This window comes from Blennius ocellaris (assembly GCF_963422515.1).
Source record: "Blennius ocellaris genome assembly, chromosome: 20".
In the NCBI taxonomy this organism is placed as follows: domain Eukaryota; kingdom Metazoa; phylum Chordata; class Actinopteri; order Blenniiformes; family Blenniidae; genus Blennius; species Blennius ocellaris.
The window spans coordinates 14,035,561-14,053,245 of NC_137669.1; the positions used below are offsets into that span (position 1 = coordinate 14,035,561).

The 17,685-nt window shown below is 43.5% G+C and overlaps 1 protein-coding gene across 1 annotated transcript; it reads right to left on the minus strand.

The window, feature by feature from the left end:
* Positions 1-546: 546 nt before the first annotated feature.
* tpd52 (tumor protein D52) lies at positions 547-15,890 on the minus strand. The gene is made up of 6 exons (XM_080515794.1): positions 15,805-15,890; positions 5,329-5,456; positions 4,613-4,761; positions 4,046-4,147; positions 2,366-2,414; positions 547-1,640 (listed from the first exon to the last, which is right to left on the minus strand). Exons 1-6 carry the CDS (start codon positions 15,821-15,823, stop codon positions 1,515-1,517), a joined length of 573 nt encoding a protein of 190 aa, XP_080371920.1. The 5' UTR covers positions 15,824-15,890; the 3' UTR covers positions 547-1,514.
* Positions 15,891-17,685: the final 1,795 nt, after the last annotated feature.

Sequence of the window (17,685 nt, forward strand, 5' to 3'; positions counted from 1 at the left end):
CACTGTTGCACAAAGCAAGCTTCCAGGTTAAGAATTTAATATAGTCATAAGAACATTCTAAACTTTACTTTATTGTATTTTTTCAGGTATCTTAAATGCAAATATCAAATTTTTACAACTTTCATTCTTCAGATTGGCTCCTTACAAGTTTTGACATCTATGAGAAACAACTGGAAGTTACAGTAAAGAGAGAGAAAAAAAAGAATAGACGATTGCGATGTGTTCAAACACAATTATATCCAAGCCTTTGAATCTTCACTTAACTTTTTGGTTACAAGTTTGGTGTGAAACGTATGAAGAAATTTACACATTTTAAATAATAATATGAATATCTGCTAGTTTGCTAATTTATCGGTACACATTTGTGTATTTATTCAAGCAAGGATTCAAGGAAGGCAAGAAGTATGTCTGATGTTTTGTGCCACTAAGATTGTATTGTTTGGAGAAAAAAAAACAACTTAGTCACCAATTAACCACCTTAAACGCTCCATTGCTACTGTACATCTCACATTGTGCCAGTTTAAAGGAAGACAGAAAAAACTCCCGTCAGGCTTTTCTTCTCTTTATTGCTCTTGTATGTCACACATGGTGGGGAGGCACAGTGTTGCCTCCCTCACCGAAACAATGGACAAGTGTTTAAATATTGACTCTGGCTCTGGAAGAGACATTTATTTCGCTCTGGGCTCGGGGTCAAGGCTGAGCCCCCGACGCCATGTTTGCTCTGCCTCCGTTCTGCTGATCTTGGCTGCTTTCCTGTAACGGTCCGAGCGTTTCGGACAGAAAAAAAAAAAGGCAGATTTTACACTGAAATTCCAAGATTTTGCGCTGTTGCTCTCAACCCAAACCACCGACAACACACGGTTTACCTTGACCTGACATTCAAACTCTGAACAGTGTTATCGACTACGTGATGAGTGTGTGATGCCAAAAAGGAAGAAAACAATGAGGCAAACATGAAGGAGGAAGCAAACAGTTTACCGAGCGTCGCTCCGGAAAGGAGGCCCACCGAGTGCTTATAATATCAACACGTAATGCAAGTTTCAAGACAAAGTCTGGCTCACATGCAAAGTGTCAAATCTTTTTTTTTTTTCTAATCAAGTAAAAGTATCATGGCTTTTTCTCCACTCAAGTAAACACTGAAGTATGAATTCCATAAACGATTAATTGGAGCATGTTTTGAGTGTTTGCTGGTTTAATAAAGGCCGAGAGGGAAGAGAGAGGAAAGCATTTGTCCCATCTCCAGCCCGAGTAGACTCCAAAAAAAAAAAAAAAAAAATACGTGGAGAGACCTCATGTCTGCATGCTTTCAGTTTCCACACTGGCGAAGTAGAGAGAGAAGCACATGTCAGGGTGAAGCAAGCAGACAATTAGATCACAAGGAGGCCAGTGGTGAGTCATTTGTTTGTAATAAAGAGAGACTGGCACAGAGGAGTTAAGGGCGTGAGCGGTGAGGGCCCGGGAGGGGTTAGAGGGTCAAGTGAGGAGGGAGGGTGGAGGGGGTGGAGAGGTCGCTCTCAGTGCATCGGTGAGTCGTCGGTGGGCGAGTCCAGCGGCTGGGGGCCCAGAGGCTCGGCCGTGGGAGGGAGGCCGCCGTCCTGGTCAGCAGGGTCGGAGGTGGAGGTGGAGGGAGACATCTTGGTCTGGAAGAGTGAGAATAGTCACATTGTTATACATGGAGAGAGCGATAATAACAAGTCGAGCCAATGTCTCGGTTCATCACACGATGAGACTTTGGAACTTTAATCCATCTTGACAGAAAAAAAAAAAAAAAAACATGATTCAAAGTGACAATTTGTTTGCGTTCAGGATGAAGAGTCCATCACAATCTGACAGCGCCTCATCGATATCGACACTGATTCACCGTCAAATCAATGAGACGTTACAGACGATTCTCTCTCATGCAACATGATGCGACGTACCCAAACGGAACATGACAAGAAATTTACATGAACGACGGGCAACATATCCTGACGTATCGCAAACCTGTCAGATTATCTAACGTGAACATTAAAACATCAGAATACTGAAGTGGTCACGTAAACGGCTTATTGTGAAATGCTTCAATGCAAAGCGAGTTCTCCTCGGTCCTCCTCAGCGTTTTTGTGACTCATTTCATTCTTAGTGAGGAAGAAATTGTGCAAAACTGCAGCGATGAAGTCAGAACGCAAGTGGTCTTTTTCAGGCCATCATCCATAAACCCTAGAGATTGTTGGCGATGGAAAGTCCTGGTGGATCAGCAGTTCCTGAAATATTCTTCCTGCGTGGCATTGAGTTTCTGTCATCGGTTGATGGACGCGGCAGGCGAGTGTACAGTGTACATGTATAATATCTGGGGTCATTTTTTTTTTTTTTTCTCATCCCTTACCTTCAGTGTCTCTACTCGCCCCTCAAATGTCTTGAAACTTGGTGCGTTCCTGTGTAAAGAAAGAGAAACAGAGTGACGACCTCCCTCTCCGCCCCGCACTGATTGAATCAGTCTGACTTCATCAGAAAAACTGTGTTTCAAAAGGGGGAGGGGAGAGAAAAAAAAAAGAAAAAACAGCTGGACATCCTGTGTTTAAGCGTTACGAGATCATGTCATCTGATCCTCGATACCCACAATGGGGGAACTTTCGAAAGCGACCCCATTGGATTCAGTTACTTTGAAAATTGAAGGTGAGAGGGGAAATGTGATGCCCTTTCTAAAAAGGTTCACACATTGAAGTTTTCTTACGGATCATTGACGGTATAAATAACATTTCAGAAAGACAGAGTTGAGTTCCATCAGTCTGTTAATGGTAAAAATGTATTTTTCTTTGCGCAGAAAACGGCTTGTTTGGTCGTTTGTGATTGTGGGAGTTTCTCAGCTCACAGGTGATAAAATGCCGCCTCGACTTTTGTCTCCAGATTTTTTTGCCGGAGCAAACTGCCGCCTGGCTGAGTGGGATTGTCGAATCTGAACCGTCAACCAACCGATAAGCAGCACTTTCATGTAAGTAACGTGAAGAAAATAAAACAAAACATCGAGTTCTTTTGTCTTCTCCGACACACGAACGCTAAACAAACTTTCTTTGACTCGTGTTAAAAAACAAACATTAGGAGAACTCCTGCAGGGCCCCCTTACCTCATGGCCGGCATACTAGCAGAGTGTTGTAATGAGTGTATGCTGTCCGGCAGCATTGAGGAAAACAAAGCGTCACGTTAGCGGTTATTTTAGCGTAGCAGCAAAGTTTGCACACACATATAACAAACAAAAACAAACAATACAAAGACATGCTCACGTACTGTACAAACCCTCATTAATTGCACCAAGTGAACAAACGCAACAAATCCCACTTTATCCAGTTAAGATTGATTGTGGGCGTGTGCTAATCCCACGTTATGAATAGAATGTCATCACACAGACAAACGGAAAACTACCACACGGCAAGTGCATGTGTCCCCCCCCCCCCCTCGGCGGGGGTCATCGTTTAAACCCCGCCCCCACTTTGAAGCAGCTTAGGCTCATCTGAGAGGCTGCACTTCTCAGCATACCGCGGCTTCTGAGGGGGCTAATAATCTTGTTTGCGGCTCGGTAATCCAGAGAGAAAGAGGATGACAAGGGAGAAGACAGATTAGGAACTGGGAGGATCAGCGAGTGACAGATCTCATGTTACAATCTGTTGTTGGCTTATTAAAGCCGCGTGTAATCGGGGAAAATATTAACCGAGTAGAGTCCGATATGGGAGCAGAAGTCTTTGGCAAGAACTCGGGGACCTCTTTTCGCAGAAATCACAGTAATGTCATCAATTTGCGGTTTAATAAAGAATTACACCGAGTTGGGTTGCCACAATCAACAAAGGTTAATTTTAACAGTGTCCTGCACCAGACAATTAGTTACAGAATGGACCTGATACGCACAACTGTGGAACAGAATAGTGTTGTTGATCCTCAGAGGGGAATTCTTGAAATGATCAAACGATGTGAAGCGAGTACCTTCAAAAATTCATCAGCGATGCGCTTTCACCCACAGTAAGCTGGGATTGAGACTTGGGCTTTTTAAAAGCGCCGTCTCCCTCCAACTCACCTGACGTCTTCAAACTTTCGGCTGATCGCTGAGCCCATATTGGAGAAGGCCGCTGTGGCCTTTAACCCCGCCTGAGACAGAGTATCAGAAGTCCTCCTGTAGCTGAAACAGACAGAGATGGTGAGAGGGGGGGTGGTGGTGGTGGTGGAAGCTGGCAGCCGGAGGGAGGATATGACTGTGATCAAATCGAGACTGGAGGCTCAAAGGCTGCAAAGAGGCATTGAGGTCAGAGCAAAACTTCAATGTTTTTTCCCCCCCGTTGTAAAAAGCCCGAGAACATCAGAATGTTGCTCATTTCCTGTAATATAAAACCCATCAGTCTCACACAGGCTGCAGCCCGTCAAGACATCTGACATCTTATTCCGTACAAGGAGCTCTTTTCTCAACTCTGCTGACAGTCGCCAAGCAGTTGTGGATACGATGAGGAAATTACAGATGACGGAGCCGCTGGTTGAAAAGTTTCTGATGGGTTGTTTTTGTCAATCAAAGGACCGACTACTGCAGAGATATCAGAACCCTCAACACCAAAGACTGGCTGGCAAGAATAGATTGTGTCGGATGACTTACGCGGTGGAGGTGGTGACCTCCTGCCAGGTCTTGGTGATGTTCTGCTTCAGCTCGTTCAGAGGCGTGATGCCCAGCTTCCTCTTGATCTCAGCCAGCTGCTTCTCCTTGGCCGCCAGCACCTGGGACAGAGTCAGGATCTCATCTTCAACCTGAGAACACACACACACACACACATATTAGAGTACACATCAATGAAATGGATTAAATCTCCAGTTTGGATCATTTATCATTTGATCTTGTTTTAATATTCCCAGCTACTAATGTATTGATGAGGGATGAGCCTCAGTGTGAGAAGATTCCCCATATTTCTTGGTGGGACTTCGCAGGTCCTTCCATTCTCATGCCTGCACCGATTCCTCTGAGCGACGGACAATGAGGGGACAGGATCAGTCACAACTGGGATGAGGCGACAGATGCAGCAGTGGATCAGCTGATTGAAGCGAGTCGTCTTTGCATCCCAAAGCTCAATCCACCGTCTCACTCTTGCGCATGGATCCGAGTGTATTTTTGGGCAAGACGCTGCACCTCATGCGGCGGTTTGTAATATTGGAACGTGACTCAGACCGTGAAGCACTTTGACACCGCTGAAGCGACGAGAACGAGCCACGTTACTTCCCTGGCATGTTCAGTCACAGTCACGTGCAAGTCACCCACGGCGACACGTTCGCCGCTCGCCGCTTCATCCGGCGCTTCCGTCGGTGGCGTGAAAGACTGACCTTGGCGAGCTCCTCTTGCAGCTCCTGGCGCTCTTCCTCCGTCATGGCGGGGGGAGAGGACGGCGGGCCAACAGACGCCATCGCATCTTCTCCCAGCTCTGGGACCGAGTCCGGATGCTCCTGAGCACCTGGGGGAGATGGGAAAGAAGAAGAAGAAGAGAAATCATCAGCACCTTTTGCACCTCTTGCTTGTGTCTCGGTGACCGCTTCATGACACAATGCTGGAAGACACAAATCTGCCTCTGAGGTCATTTGTCTTTTTATCCAGTCCGGCCAATTATTTGGAGGAAGTAAAAATACAGAAACAAAGACGAGGAAAAAAAAAAAAAAAAGGACAGTGTTAAATATAAAAAAGGGGGAAGCCTTTAAAATGAATAATATAACAGTGGTAAGGGGAGAAGTTGGAAAAAGAGGAAGTAACTTCATTAATATTCTTTGGTGTTTCCTTCAGCAGGAAAACAGGCAGAAGTGTAATAAATAAATCTGAACAGCCACCAACATGATGCTGGCTTCAGGACATACATTACCCTTATCAACATATAGCAGATTTTCATAAATGAGGTTTCTCTTTTAGAGAGAATATACATTCTTCTTATCCAAGAAGTAAATATATTCATGCCAAGCTAAGCTAAGCTAAGCTCCCAGCACCTGCAGCTTCGTCTGCAAACCACAAAAGAGGACGGAGTCAATTTGTGTCCCCTACAGTCCAATCTCCACTAATGTCCTCTCTAAGGCTGTTTAGTGCACATCGACGTGAGCAGGTGCACCTTTTCTCACGTGGGCCGTTCATGTGATCGTATTTCTCAACATTTCACAGAGCGACGAAAAGGGAAGTAGAAGCTGGTTCCTGACTGACTAATTACTTCATTGCATTCAATGGGGAATGAAACATTTCTAAATTGAACGCGTTCAATTTAAAATTTCTGTTAAAAACACCTTCCTTAAGAGAGTAATTTCACTTATTTCCCCTCACATGGAGGGCAACTTGTAAAAAATGCCACTTGGAATGAATTTTCCTCCCAGCGCATTGGCTCCCGTTGCTTGTTTAGTGCCACAGGCAGATGCTTTACAAAACAACATAATCGAGACTTGAGTGAGGTGAGGACATAGACACAACTATCACAACAATCCGTTACTCCCATACAGGCTGTGGAATTTCCTTCAAACTGTCTGGAAAGCTCTCACAAACCCTTTGTTCCCTTTAAGTATTTCAGCTCCTCAACTGGTTTATTTGTAAAGCATCATGTTGTTCCTTCATTATTGTTTACGTGGTAAATAGCAGTGAACATGACAGCGAAGAATGCGGTGTCGAGAGCCAGATGGGTTGTAAAGACTCAGTTTAGCTATACTTTCTCCCGCTGTAATAGTGCGGGTCAGTGGCTTTTTTTTTTTTTTGCCAGAAAACCACAAACCACCACTTCCATGCTCCAGAGTGCAGGAGACAACGTGAAGTCCCACACCGAGTGCGCTTTTTTTTACGCATGGCACACTGGTCAGCACTAGAGTTGCCAGATATGACTCACTGTTTCCAGCCCAAACAATATAAAAACCACACACCGCAATAAAAAATAAACAGCCCAAACCTCAGCCTGTGTGGGAATTATGTTAAAGCCATAAAACTATTATGTGTGTCATAAAGAACACGTCATAAACACACAAATGCATGGAGAAAAAACAAAAATAAAAGGTAAGAGAATTTGGTTCCCCAATTGGGGGATACCTGACATATCTGGCAACACAGGTCAGCACGTGTAAAGCCATTTTAGTGGTTAAATACGAGCTGAAAAACATCGAGACAAAATGAAGGAAAGAAGGAGAATCGGGTAAAACGAGCACATTAACATTAACATTTTTGGCGGCGCCGATTCTTCCGGCGCTTTTCCGCCACGTCAGTCACACGTCAATGACGAGGGAGTCGCATGCAGGAAAATAACCGAATCAGTACAACATACGATTGAGGCCTGGGTCTGGTGTGAAAAAAAAAAAGAGAGAATTTGAGCCTTAACCCGGCCACATAACAGGTCGGTTACGAGTCACTCCTGAGCAAAAAAAAAAAAAATCTGAATTGTGTCGCATTTCCCTGCATTGTGAACGAGGCCAGAGTGGATTGAGACTGAATCACAAACAATCTCACGCGCTTTTGGATTTTGGAATGCAAGCAAAGGAAAACTGCCACCACGCACAGGGAGAACCTGCAAACTGGCACATTGGAGCTCCGACACCCGAAGTCAATCCAGGGACGGTGTCACTGTGAACGCTGAGCTACCGTTTCCTCTAACCAACACCGCGGGAATAAGGCGAGCTGTCTGGACCTGAATTGACAGCAAAAAAAAAAAAAAAAAAGTGACAAAGGGAACACAAGAGCACTGTTAGAGTGAGTCGACATAAAGGAAGACGAGGAAATTCCGCTTTAGTGGAGACATCAGTAACCACCCCCACTGTTTTTCTTAAGCGTTTTGCTTCATTCGCGCTTCAGCTCTTTCTGCCTCTTATCTCTTGCTTGTCTCACATTTGCCCTCACTTTCCTATTAGCAGTGTTCCAGCACTACAACACACACACACACACACACACACACACACACACACACACACACACACACACACACACACACACACACACACACACACACACACACACACACACACACACACACACACACACACACACACACACACACACACACACACACCTGCTTACAAAGACCGCATTGTGCAACAGACACTTCCCCTTACATTGCCTGTCCTTGAGTCACTAATAGGACAAGCCCACTATTTTAGCAGTCCTCAGTGTTTTATTCTCATAACCTTTGGTATGTTGCTACAGGCATCGATTCTGATCTTTTTCTTCAAGCACCTTGGCAGGTAGCTCATACCGAGCACATCTGCCATGGAGGAAAAGAAAAAGGAAAGAAAAGCGATGTATTCCTGCAGGGAGCTCTACAAGCAGCACTGTGTGAATAAACTTATGGCTTGAAGCAAGTCTAAGTGCTTTGAAAAGAGAGAAACACAGAGAAGTTTATATGGGAGTGTGGGCAGAAGTTTGGCTCGCTGCACCAAACTCCTTACCCACCCACATCACTACCCAATCCCTCTGGTTGAGCTCATTTCCTGTCAACTTCTGCCCCGTGACCTCCTTTCTTGGTGTGGCTGTAAACGTCTGGATAAAAACTATTGGGGAGTGGCCGAAGAGATAACGGGCTAACAAAGTTTTCTGCATCTCCACTGAAGGAAGGCTGCGAACTTCTTCAAGTTCCATGGAACTCGAGTCATTTCTCCTTGCATTGTAATACTGGAGCTGTCGCTATTTTTAAACGGGATGATTCAGCTACACGAAGAAAGAAGGAAATTATGGAGCACTTCCAGTCCAAGAGCAAAGTCAACAAACAAAATTGGAGGATCCACAGTATTCAAAGTTTGGCATCTCTTTTAGCCAATTTGAGGCCTAATCACAGAGAAAGTCTCTACTTTATAGGATAATATATCCATGTTTATCATGCCGAGTAGCAGATGTAAACAGGGAATACAATCTTTAAAAAAATTAAATTCTCAGTTTGTGTCAATGTATCGTAAGAATCATCTTACTTTTTAGTCTTGGATGACACTTTGCCAGCAGAACCCCCCCCCATCAATCATTTATACAGCTTCATCCACCTCCGGGTCGCAGAGTGCCTGAGGGAAAACTAGAGCACACCACGGTCGGGTCACCCGTCCATCACTGGAGGTGAGAGTGCTCACCACTTCACAACTGCGTCGGGTCGTCAATACTGAGAACAAACCTGCGGATGCGTCCCTACGATCTACAAATAAAGACACGATCCGATCGATATTCCGTGTGACACATTGAGCTTTAGGAAAAAGACAAAAAAAAAAAAGACAGGGATATTTCCAGAATAATAAATACGGTATTGAAATAAAGTAATCGGAGCCATGGGAATAAAAGAAATTCACAATTAAACAACAACAAGCTGCAGGTTGCCCTCCCTCACAACACTGACGATGACCATTTAGTCCCTCCCCCTTCTTGTTTGTGCTCCCCAAAAATTCTTGCCGGTCAATGAACCAAACCCATGTTTTGTCTCGTTTCCAACACACATGCACGTGGACACGTCCTCCCCGTGGCCTCTCCCTTTCCTCCTTGTGATTACCTCTGGCGTTGACGGCGGGCGAGCTGGGCGGCGTGTCGCCGTAGGCTGGAGAGAGGTAGAGGTAGCTGGAGTTGACCCCTTGCTCAAAGTCGAACGGAGAGTGGTATTCCTCCAGCGGCTCCATATTCACGGCTGCTGCTCAGAGCGACTCGCTCCACTCTGCCGCCGCCGCCGCTACTACCTAAGCAAAGTGCTGATTGTCTGCATGTGATCCAGGCATGTGCTGGTTGTCCCTGCGTCTCCCTGTCGACCGCTCGCTGGTCTCTGGCATTGAACGGTGGACAAATGCACGGACTGTCCAGGAAGTGCACGTGTGCACGAGGGGAGAAGCTTTTCAGAGAGCCGACAGTTTTTGCAAGTTTCTGTGTCTGTGTTGAGACGACATGTTGAAAGCTGTCAGATCCTTTCTGGCTGTTAATAAGTCACCTCGTCTCTCAAGCAGCTGCAGCTGCAGCAGCAGACACACTTGCTCCTACTTCCTCTCCACGGTAATCCCAAAGGTCAACTCCCAGTCCATCCTTCAAGCAACTGTGTGTGCAGTCAGTGATGTCATCAGAAGCTGGTTCTCCAGTCATAGAGCACGACGCTCCAGTTTCGATAGTTTCAGATCCGCCTGCCAATTCACATCTTCATTCGCTTTCCGCCATCCCGCCCGTCATCCAAGGAGGAAATAAGAGAGGTCTCATTTGTGAGGGCCAGTCATGTGGTGTATGCGTGTGTGTGTGTGTGTGTGTTGGGGGCGCATTAGATGAAAAGCATAATCTGCAGTGGCCCAGATTACGGCAAAGCGCTAATCCAGGGTGGACGGTCCAGCTTGAAGCAGCAGTAATGCTAGTCAGATAGAATGGAAGGGAGAGGGTGCCAGAGGCTACACTACGCATTTGTGTATGCGTTTGAGGGGAAAGTGCTGCGTGAAAAAGCAAGGCCCCGAGCCACTGTGAGCGTTGATACTGTAGATTTATATGCATCACTGTGAGGTCACGAGACAGAACAACTACTGAACCAAAAGCTTCTATCAAAAAAACCTTTACCACAATTGTGTCAGTCGACCGGGTGCTACAAATGAAACTTGTGCCTCCAAGTCATTGGAGGAAATCAGTGTACCAATTTCTTCAGATACAATTTTCAAATATCAAAACACCGGCTGCAATAAACAGCAGTGTCCTGTGTGTGTGTGTGTGTGTGTGTATTGTCTCTGGCTAAACATGGCCAATTGGTGGCTCTGAATGGTTCCCAGTTGCCTTTGCCCCGTGAAGGACTTACAACCCACTCAGTGTCCCCTGCCTTTGTTGCTTACAATCACCATTTTTAGGTTGCAGCGAAGCAGACGAGAACGTTTGCGTCATCCCCTCCAGGAAATACCACACATTACGAGAAGACAAGCACCGTCTGAGAAAAACCAAAGCAAAAGGGGGGGAAAAGCACTTCTCTGACAAAATATACTAAACCATCATCTGAGGATTGGTGTGATCTATTCTCAAGTGGGTTCTGTTTTTGCTGTTGGGCCTCGGCTCCTGTAAACACACCGACACCGGAGCAAGGTCAGTCCATTGGAGGACAGAAAAGACCTTCCAGAGACTGTGAACAGATTCCAGCTGAAGAGTATAGAATAATCTAGACTGAAACACATCCTATATTTGAGGAATCAGCCTGAATAATACCTAAACTTGGTTTACAAGACAGCACTGAGTGATAACCAAAATATACTTTAGCCCGACTTGCAGGTCAGGCTCTAATATGAACCTGTATTGACAAAGGTCAGTTCAGAAATGCTCTGCTCGCAGTAACTCATCACACCAGCAAACAAACATGCTGCTGCTCAGTGGGTCGGCTCCCAATCTCCCTTCCCCTATCATACGTCGCCCAAATGCAAGGCTCATCCTAACACACTCTGAGAACCCGCGGTTCAGCTACAACCATTTCCTGCTGGTCGAAACCAGGACTCTGAACCCTGAACACTCTGACCAGTGGATCCCCTCGTTCATGAGACACTGAATTCATGTGACACTCATTTGGAAGAAAATGACAAATTATGCCCGAGCTGGATAAATCCCAGAACATCGCGGTCACAAACCGGCCAGCCCATTGCAGTGATGGTGTGATGCTTGGCATTTGAAATAATGACCACAACAGACGGGAGCGCCAAAAACAACCCGAGCAGCCCGTTCCACTGTAAGCAGGAACAAACGGCCATTTTAAACTGGTTAATGAAGCACAGCGTGAGATCAATTACCTTACTATTCAAGGCATACGCCGTCACATGATCGGTGTAAAAACAAGAATCATGGGACGGGGATGATTGTCAAAGCATCGACTTGGCCCACCAGGTTCTCATGAGATGTCCATCATGGGAAAACCAGTAAGAAAAGCGAGGATGAAGTCGACCCCAGAGGAAATCCATAATGTACATTTCTATCTAATCTATCACACTATGCAAACAGTTCTCAAGACAAAGTCTCACATTTTGAGAACTCAACCCCCACCTCCCTGTAGAGTGGCATTAGTCCTCTTACCCAGAAAAGAAGGAGCATATTTCTCCGTGTTAAACTACCGTTTACGGTTGTCTTGATAAATCATCATCTTTTTTTTTTTTTCAATCATAATGTTTCTGACTCCGATGTTCAGTTTCCACTGTGATGATAATTATCCGTTACAAGGTTCCTTCATGCCTCGGCTGCCTCACAGTGGCATTTCCACAAGATCGTTTCCAGAATGCAGTCAAAGTTAATCTACAAAGTAAAGCACTTTAAAAGTATAGTATATCATAAACAGTGACTAATATATCAAAACATGTCATTTTCTAATGTTACGTTCCAATGAGATCTGATTTGTTTTGGCCTCGTGTTGTTCAGGCTGATGTTATAAAAAACAGTGTCCCCCAAATATTGTTTGATGAGAACAATGATTGCAGTTTTGCAAAAAAAACAAAACAAAACAAAAACACACTAAGTTGAAAAACAACCTGACTAAAAATTTATTTTAAAGCCAATGACTATTATGTGAGTAAACATGAGAAGCTGTAGAAATGAGGACAAATTGTCAAACAGGTCTGGGATCTGTGGTGAGGTTGAAATAATACTTGGGCATAAATAACACAATATATTTGAGATAAATAGTTTGAACTTTACATATGTCCTGTGCTCCATTTGACAGAGACGCCTGAAGTTTCTCCCCGCAGTGTCAAATAGAAAACACAGACGCTGCTCGACAGGTGAGAGCACAGCCGAGCCAAATCTCACAACTCGATGAAACATTCTCCATGAAGCCCGACTGAACGCAGAGGAAATTATATAAGCTCCCGGGCCTGAAATAAAAAATAAAAAAAATACTCTCATGCTACCATCATCAATTCACGATTTCAAATCTGCGGTAGTGGGATGTACAAAATAGTTGGGTTAACAATCTACACCAGCTCTGCAGCGGCTCTAAAGCGGAACTACTGATCAGATACATCATATTTTATTCATTTTATTTTGCTTCTGTTCACCACAACCAAAGTTCTTTTGTTCACAACAGCAAGGGCTGTCAACAAACACCTCTTCCTGTACAACACAAGATATAGTTTTAAGCGACAAAATAAAACTGCTCATCTTTTACCGTAGACAGACCAATATTGCAAAGTGAATGTCATTTTTCAAATGATTGTACTATGGACAGTAAATCTGAAAACATCCAGACAATCAGTTATTTAATCATCCTGATGTCTGATAAGGATGAAATCATACCTTAAAGCAGAGCGAGAGGTAAAAACTCTTATCTGTCTTTTATTTTCCAAAGCATGTGACAAAATGCTCATATTGAGACAGAGTTTATGAATTTGTAATTGCAATAATTGATGCATAAAACCATACAAGAGCAACTTTTGTGAGAATATCATTATGTGCCGCTAAATTCATTTCGGCCTTGAACAAATGATCTGAACATCACTGGAGGGGATGTTGTCTGAGAGAGACTTCCTCCAATAACTAAAAGCACTCAGTCGTGCCTCATAGAAATCTAATAAGGCAAAAACATTGGCCACTGCTCGCGATCAATCTCATTAGTGGGGCAAATTGGAAAAACAAGATGGACTTTGCCATTTTTCCAACTGACCGGACGCACGGCCAAAAGTTCCTGTCCAAGAAGCGAAAGGCAGTAAAAACAGACACTATCCAAACTCTAGCCGAAGGCAGTGGAAAAAAAAGACTGATCTGAGAACAGATGTGAGAGCAAACAACAACTTTCAGCTCGCACGCACAACAGCGGTCCTATGTGAGAAACCTCTTTTCACTCCGAGGCCTCCAAGCGCGACACTCAGAGTACTGGAACTTCTGCAGCATGTACATATTGTGCATCATCTTTCCACTTTGTGCCGATACCACAAATGATGACAAATTCATCAATTTGCCCACACAGCCAATACTGTGTGCCGGTCGCCACAGGCTCCCTCAACACGACGACAAGCCAAAACCACCACTCGTATGATCTGAACTCACTAATGGGAAACTTCATGTAACTGGAGGGCAAAGAAGCCGAAAAAGAATATACTTGTCATCAAGAAGGTCACGGACACACAGGAGCACAATCAAGAGGAGATGAAGCGCAGTCCTTTTCTGCTTTGACCGAATAAACTCGCTCTCCTCCTCCTCCTCCTCCTCTTCTTCTTTGTGCAATTTCTGCATTGAAAAACTGGCAGCAGGATGCAGAAACAGACCTTAAATTTCATTCAAATTAAACAGGTGAAAGAAGATTAATTTAATAGATGTTTATGATGTGAAATAGTGACGACTGAAAGCCGGAATGCAACAGGTAACACTGGCAAGGTGAGCGACTGATGAGGATGCTGGTACTTATAGTGGCGGGATGCAGCTGCCATGGATACCAGCATACAAATGTGACACTGAGATGAACTCTGCAGTCTGTTGCCATGGCAGTGGAACCATAAAAAAAAAGAGAACTCTATAGTTCCTATGATTAAATGTAGTACAATAAAACGTGGGGAGGTAAAAGTGTGACTTTTGTCGACAAGAATGCAGGTAAATACATCCACAAAACTGCAGGAAAACGAGTTTCAACAAGATTTTCCTTATCATGTGATCCTTGTATTGCAAACAGCAATTGATCTCTGAACAGCTGATGCTACAAAGCACACATAGCTGTGTGGAATTAACTCATATTGTTAGTTTCATGAAGCATGGCTTTCAAAAAGGGAACATTTCAGTAAATATATAAAAGGGGAGAGGAGGCAGCGATCCTGGTTATTACAGGCGTCATTCTGAAATCATAATTATTAACCGGTATCGTGTTATCTCTGCTGAAACATTGACCGTACACTAAATAAGTCGACTTGTTCACTTTCGTAAAATATAAAAACAAACGGTTTTAAGAAAACTTCTGTGAAACCTCGGGGATGTCATTTGCAGAACAGAAATGAGGTCAGGGCTTATTTAAGGAACACACCCTGAGGTAAACAAACACACCAACTTGCTATTCAAAGCTGTGGGGCCTTTCTGATGAGCTGCGTTAGAAATGCAAGTCTAATTGTTGCACACTTCGAATTGACTGAGAACAGAAACATTTGCGGCTACGAGACAGCAGATGAGTACCAGGGGAGGAAAAGAAGAGAGGAAGTAAGGGTGACCGGTATGGCAGGATTCATTCACAGCATACCTCCACAGCCCTTATTGCGCACAGCTCTGCGTGATTTGGCAGCGTGAAATCCTTATGCAGCAACTTTGAAGCAGGGTGACGAGTGCAATTGTCAGATAACACCAAGTATAGCACTTAATTTTCAATAGAAAAGTCTGGAACGGATTGAAGACACCGTCACCTGACTGAAGCACATGAATCAGGGTAATTTGCAGGACTTAGAATTAGTTGTCCGACGGGTGTAACCTGTACAGGTTCAACGCGTTTTCATCGTCAACTTTCCACAGCACGCCAAACTTCTTTTTTTTTTAAAGTTTTGTTTTCTTTCTCAAACCCAAACGGAAAAACTTCCTCGTTGGGTGTTTTGAACTGAAGCAACTCGGCGATCAGTGAAATGATGAAACACGAGTCTTGTTGTTTTGGACTTCCGTGTCTTCATTTTTTTTAATTAAACGATAACATTAATGTCTCGGATCAATTTGTCTTCCTACTAAATTATCTGTGTTGCTTTCTCTGCCTAAAGACGCACAAAAGTGATTGGGGTTTTTTTTGGGGTTTTTTTCAAACTTAAAAAGTAGCATATGTTTCCCAGCGGGACTTTCAGCTACTCAAAGTTTGCAGCTTCGGTTACTTTGTTGTGCGAAAAGAAACAATTAAAAGAACAACGCAACAGCACCCTGACACACTCGAGTAAGTTATTTACCTCTCTGTGCATCCTCCATTGCAGAGCCGATCGTGGTTTGCAGAGGTTTAATGTCCAGAGTCTGCAGGTTGTTCACTTTTCTCTGATCTTCCTGTTCTCTCTCTTCTTGTGCGGTTGCCGGGCAGCGCGACGTGCGGGGCGGGGCGCCGTGTGACGTCACCACGCACCAGTGTAAACACAGGCGAGCACGTGGATCCAGTTTGACGGCGTCAAACAGTACTAAGGCCCATAAGACACGTCATTATTTGATCATTGTTTGATATGTATTAGCATTTTTAATACATTGAAAACCTTCGATTCTACGCCCACTGTCCTTTATTTCGTGACTCGAGGACCTTCGAAGGTGTATAGAACTAATTACGTTACATTTGAATGTACATTTTTCTCTCAAAAGACGAGATGCTTGATTTTATAAGATGGCCAGCATATATTTGAAAGAAATACCTTTCATGTCACCTGTTCTTCCTGCTGGTGTCCAGAAGAATTAAACCTCACCCAAGTCCCTTCACAGAAAACTGGAAGTGTAATAATCCTCTTTCTGTACTTTTCTGGTTTTCACATTATGTATTTTGTACACAATTTTTTTCTGTGCAATTCCTTTACACGTATATGTTTTGGATTGAATATTTCCTGCTAGGTTTTTTTTTTCTTTACCTATTTCAAGTTTCCCTACGTTGTACTATGTACTTGATGTAATGTTATTTTGGTTGAGGTTAATCATGCAAAACTCTGTTATGTTGCATATGTGTGGCATGCTACAGTAAAGATATGCATGTGAAGGCTAAAGGTTCGCAATGTAAGTTAAAGTTATTTTCAGATGAATGAGTGATACAATCCTAGACTGCACAATTACATGTTGACTCAGTGTTGAAATATTTATAGAATCACAAGAACTTCCCTAAGGCTATATCAGCTATTATCATTTAAATAGTTGCCCCATATAAATGTGGTTTATTTGTTGCCCACCTGTTATGAAGTCAAACAAATGCATGACTTCAATGGGTGTGTGCATGTATTCTGTACTGATATGTCTTATTTGTGCTGTATATATTTGTGCTGACAAGTCTGGTTTTGCAGAGTTCAAGTCAGACTTTTCCACGTGGAATATAAAATCGACAGTCTAGTCATATTTCAGGCTTATGGATTAATTTAGCCTATGCTTTGAGAAGAACCTTTAAAATAAGAAGACTGGAAATGAGAAGGTGAACTGAAAAAAAAAAACCTTAAAGAAAGAAAATCCTTAACTGCATGTATACATACATAGTCACATTATATTTCATAAATGTATCATATTCTATATGGGTTCGTTTAATATTGTGTACTGTTTACTGTAAGAAATTCATGTTTAAGTCCATTACTAATATCAAGTTAATTCTGAGTGCTCATGAGAGCCAGAAAGAATAAATAGACACACTAATTGTACACAACTTGTTTTAACACCCCTTTGGGAATGTACCCATTACAGCTGGATACACAATCCTCCCCCATATTGTAATCGAAACCTGGGTTAAATCCTCTTCTTGTTCGCACGCTGTGTGCAAAGCCCTTAATTGGACAGCTCTGAAACTGTACACCCTACTATGTCAAGCATAACCCTCAAAACACACAAGTAAGACGCTCACGGGATATAGCGCCACCTGCTGGTTTTAATTCTAACCACAGGGAACAGGGAGAAAAAAAAAGACTTGGCAGATGGTTGTAAGTGAGAAAAATCTCACTGTGAGCATTAACAACTAATTTGTTCCTGAAAATTTACAGTTTGTGGTAAAGTACGGGCACTTTGTGATATGGCTCTTTTTTTTTCAATGGATTGTCTGGCAGTCTAAAAATTCACATTTCGATTTACCTGGATAATAATGATTTTTTTTTAAAAATCTTTCA